This window comes from Typopeltis vanoorti, chromosome 20 (genome assembly GCF_054136105.1).
Source record: "Typopeltis vanoorti isolate ZY-2024b chromosome 20, IOZ_Tvanoo_1.0, whole genome shotgun sequence".
In the NCBI taxonomy this organism is placed as follows: Eukaryota; Metazoa; Arthropoda; class Arachnida; order Uropygi; family Thelyphonidae; genus Typopeltis; species Typopeltis vanoorti.
Genome location: NC_143568.1, coordinates 93891904 through 93897125, shown reverse-complemented (window position 1 = coordinate 93897125; position 5222 = coordinate 93891904). Strand labels below are relative to the sequence as shown.

The 5222-nt window shown below is 33.9% G+C and overlaps 1 protein-coding gene across 1 annotated transcript; it reads left to right on the top strand.

The window, feature by feature from the left end:
• The first annotated feature begins 200 nt into the window (after positions 1-200).
• LOC150095669 (solute carrier family 35 member G1-like) lies at positions 201-4530 on the top strand. Its single transcript, XM_090410405.1, has 2 exons — positions 201-369; positions 3198-4530. The coding sequence occupies exon 2, from the start codon at positions 3219-3221 to the stop codon at positions 4347-4349; it is 1131 nt and encodes a 376-aa protein (XP_090266531.1). The 5' UTR covers positions 201-369; positions 3198-3218; the 3' UTR covers positions 4350-4530.
• Positions 4531-5222: the final 692 nt, after the last annotated feature.

Below are 5222 nucleotides of genomic sequence, written 5' to 3'. Positions count from 1 at the left end.
TGAGGAATTTGGTATGTAGTTATTCTATATGATTTGTCCATTAAGATAGCAGTCTATGTAAAGGCCATAACTTAGTTATGGGTGTGATTTCGTGACCTTAGCAGCCATTGTTATTGTTGTTGTTTATGCAGTGGTGTAATAAGTGAGGTGCAGGTACATGATTCTTGGATTCTTTATAATTCTCATCTGCGTTTAATTATTGTTTACTATAACTGAATTGTAATAGAAGTAGGTTGTTATTTCGTTTAGGTGTTGGGCTTGGAGAAAGCGACGTTTATGTCGTGCGGGTTGTTAATAATGGGTGTTATCTGCATCTTTGTGTCTATTTTGGTTATTTGTGTTCTGTTTGAGAGATAGCTCCTGAACCAGGTATGTGGTGCTTATTTTATTATGACCGAGTATAGTTTAGTTAGAGGTAAGTAATATCTTCAAATAACGTGGTAATGCTTTTTTTGTTTGTTTGTTTCTGAAACATGATTTGATTTTGTGAGATGATGGTGTATTTCTGTAAGTAGTTCTTTAGTCTAGTATGCATGTGTTACTTTATTTATTTATTTCGGATTTATTTGTTCAATGCATGTTAAACGCTCTTTACCTCTTATTTTGTCCATTCCTGGAGTGGTATTTGGTTTTAGTGGAGAGAGAACATCTTTCAGTTTTGGTTACTGGTGGAAAATACAAGGTTTACTTTGTATTGGTACTTTTATTCGTCATTGAAAGATTTTTTCGAGTTGTGTGATGTTGTTTGTTAAAGTATGGTAGAATGAGTGTGCTCATTCCACTTAGTTCATTTCCTGAAAGAAGCTTTTCGCAATAAAATCTTGCGAAGTTTTCTTTTTAGAATTAGTGGTGTAGACCATATTTGCTTCATACTGACACTATACTCCATTATTTCTGGAAGTAATGGTGTCTTTTTTTTTTTTTTAAATAATTTTTGTTTCCATCATTTGGTTTCTTGTGCTTTTATGTAATGTTTGTAGCTGAGTGTTGTTGTTGGGTGACTATTTTTAAAATCTTTTTTATAGATTGACTTTTACTGAAATGCTGTTTAGAATGTCGTCATTAACCATTATTATTATTATTATTATTATTATTATTAAGAGATACCTCTACGGAGTCAGGAACTCATCGAGTGTAGCCATACTACTCGCACCAGCTGTCATACCTGTTCTTGAATTCCTTCACGCTACTTGCACACACAACAGCCAAAGGCAATTCATTCCAATCATGCACCACTCTATGAGAGAAAAATCGAGATCTCACTCCCTTCTTGGCGGCATTCATTCTCAGCTTCCAAAGATGCCCTCTTATTCTTCTCTCACACTCCATAAAATGAAAAAAGTCCATCAACTGAAATTCTGTATGTCCCTTTCAAAAGTTTGTAAATCTCAATCTTATCACCCCCTCTTTCTCCTGTTTGCTAATGTCTGCAGTCTACAAATTCTCAATCTGTCTTCATAATCAGTATTCCACAATCCTGATTCATCGCATCATTTAATAACGAGTGGGACCCTCTTATACCTTAAGAACGGCCTATATTCTCTGTGTCATTGATTACTGCATTTCGAACACGTTCCTCTGGAATGTTTGTCCATCCTGTCACAATAGCACCTCCAAATTATTGCAGATTGGATGGCACGTTGCCAGTAGCGCACTCAGGATTTAATCTTCGGGGGGGGGGCCGAGTTGAGTAGACGATTTGAGAATACACACTACGCATCGCATACGACCTAAGACTGAGCATCTGCAATGATCGCTAATTCATAAGTAGCATAGAAATAGAAGACACGACAGAACATAAATAAAATAAAAATAAATTTTAATTAGAAAAAGATTTTTGGAAATTTTTCTAGTGTTTTTTCCCTTTTTCATTGGGAGGACAGGGTCCCTTGTCCCCCCCCCTCTGGGTGCACCACTACACGCTGCTGCTGCGAACTACTCGTTCAACCTCATCCCAAGATGCTCTATTGATCTGAGGTCTAGGGGATGAGCTGGCCACCGAAGTGAAGGAAATTCGTTGTCATGTTCCTCGAACCACTTCAATACGCTATGTGACATGGAGCATAGTCTTTTGCTGAAGGTACAAATTTGACAATGGGTAAACTGGAGCCATGAATGGTTGAAAATGATGCCAAGAAAACATTCGCACACTATTACACACTCGCCAATGTCCTGAGCTATTGCTACTTGGCAGGCGAGAGAGAGAGAGAGAGAGAGAGAGAGAGGCACAAAACAGGCACTAAGCATCCATGGCTTCATACTGTTGTTGCTATATTACGGTTCTGCCACCAGCATGATACATTACTAAACTGGGACTCGCTAGACCAGGCAACATTTTACCATTCATCAGCTGTCCAGTGTTGATGATCAGATGCTGAGGCCGCCTCTTCTTGTTCTTAGCTGATGGCATTGGGACCCAGGATGATCATCTGTTTCTGTACCACATGTTAATAAACATCTCGGAGCTGCGATTTGACTGGTTGTGGCCCTCCTGTCACCTTTCACAATCCTTGCCATTCTTATCTGATCTCGTGTATTGATGAGCTGTTTCTGTACACATCATGACTGTTGTTGTTGGCTTGAGTTGTCTGGTTATTACAGCACTCCTTGTGCATCGTAAACATGTTGTGCCTGAAAAGCCTAGAAGAGTAGACGTTTGCCCGATATTGGCACAAACGTCTACTCTTCTAGAGTAGACGTTTATGCAATGTTATGTTTGCATAATGTTTAATTATGCAATGTTAAAGAGTGCACCGAAACGAATCAGCATTTATCACTTTTTTTATGATTTTCTTGCTCATATCCATACTTGCTTGCATTTGTATTTTAATAACGAATTTAAAATATTAAAATAAAAATGGGATCGTTATGTTTATTTACCATCATTATCCTAATTTTAATATTTTATTTTATTTTTAATTTCAATTTTAATAATTTATTTTATTTTTCATTTTAATTTTAACATTTTATTTTATTTTTAATTTTAATAATTTATTTTATTTTTCATTTTAATATTTATTTTATTTTAATATTTTATTTTAATTTTATTTTTAATTTTAATTTGATTTTTAAGTTTATCTTTAATTTTATTTTTAATTTTAATTTGATTTTTAAGTTTATCTTTAATTTTAATTTGATTTTTAATTTTAATATTTAATTTTAATTTTAATATTTTATTATTTTATTTTATTTTGCAGATCCACGTACTGCACATCTCCATGGGTAAGAAGTCTTCGCATAGGCATGTCCGATGGAATTTACCTATAGATAAACTGCCTCTTGTACCTGACAATGGCTCCGTCATAGAAATCCAGAGACAGAAGATATTAAAATTATTTCAGAGAATAAACTTTCCGGATGAAGAAGAAGGAGAAACACTAGAAAGTATAATGGGACAGAAAAAAGTTAGCAAGTTTGACATCTTCAAGGGAATGCTGTATTCTGCAATTTCTAGCGTATTTTTCTCTTTGGCAGCTGTAATTGTCAAATACCTCAACAACATTAGTCCCGGAGAACTTGCCATGTTCAGATTTATTGGTATCTTACTCCTATCTCTTCCAATAGCTATTTCCGTGAAGGAAAACATCCTAGGACCACCCAATTTACGGTTGTTAATTCTAATTCGCGGTTTCACTGGAGCCACTAATCTCTTTCTGAATTTTGTTGCCTTTCGCTATTTACCACTAGCCGACGCTTCGGTGATCATCTTTAGTTTTCCTGTATTTGTTTCATTGCTTGCGAGGATATTTCTGAAAGAATCTTGTGGAGTAATACAAAGTATTACAGTTGTTTTAACAATCATAGGTTTAATTCTAATAACTAAATTGCCCCAAGTTTTGAGCACAAGACAATTAGATTTCACCACTCAGTATTACTGGGGGATCTTTGCCGCTTTATCGTCATTAATCTTCGGTTCCATTATTTTTATTTTACTTAGAAAACTCAAAGAAATTCACCATTCTATAATTCTTTTCAATTTTTCATGTGTAGCGATTGTAGAAACGACAGTGCTGAACTCTATAATAGGTAGTTTTACTTTACCGAATTGTGGTGTAGAGAGGTGGCTTTGTTTATTACTTGGAATGGTTAGCTTTCTTGGACAAATGTTTGTTACTATTTCTACCAAGTTTGAAGAAGCTGGACCTGTATCCGTTGTACGAGCTGCAACGGATATTATTCTCGCGTTTATTTGGCAAATAACTATTTTTGGACAATTACCAGATATTTACAGTATTTTTGGTGCAGTTCTGGTAACTTTTTCAGTATTGTTAATTAGTTTAAGAAAGTGGATTTTATCACTACCCCAAGGATCTTTCGTTAAGAACAAAATGTACTTCCTTACTTTGTGATTACTATTTCCTTTATGGGTTGAGCACTCCATTCAAGATGTCCTAGATATCAACCATTGAAACATAATTGTATATATTGTTTTATTTTTGTTAATTATTTTATGAAAATTAAAGTGAAAAGTATGTCTGATATATATGTATGAGACAAATTAGCTAAATAAAGAATTCATGTTTTCCGAAAAAAAAAGGAGTTCATTTAAAGGATGTTATTCTTTGCATAAATATAACAGTCCTGCAGGAACAAATATTTCTTTAATAGTCATATAAATTCCATTGATACTTCAACTTATTTTATTTTTTTTTATCCTTCAGAAATTCTAAAATTTGAATTCCCGTAAAATTTAACTAAATCAAACATAATTAGTGACATGTTGTATTAGCAAACAGCTAAAATTCCGTATTACTATAATTATTTTCTAACAAAATGCTTTTAATTTATTAAAGAAAAAAAAAAAGGAGCGATAAAGAACGTATTTGCTGTTTATCCAAACTTGACGCTAAATAAGTTTCAGAATCGCTCGATTTCCAAACGTATTTACGATATAAGAACGCAATCTGACATCTACTAGCAGTCTGCAAATACCAGAAACAGATCAACAAAAACAACAACAAAAAAGCTGCCATAAAGAATATGTTTCTTGTTTACCAAAACGTGATAATTAGCAGTTTTATCACCGCTACACTTACCATAGGAGAAGGAAATCTAACACCTATTAGCAGTCTGCAAATATCAGGAATAGATATTATTCCTGGTAAGAAACATAAAATAAGAAATGATATAATAAACAGTATGATGAAAATTCTCAGATACCATACAGATATATTTTGGCACATACATACGTGTAGTCTAATGATTTTCAATCTTGGATTAAA

Bases quoted from the DNA above. Each gene is read 5' to 3' on its own strand.
- LOC150095669 (XM_090410405.1), top strand. From the start codon at position 3,219: ATGGGTAAGAAGTCTTCGCATAGGCATGTCCGATGGAATTTACCTATA.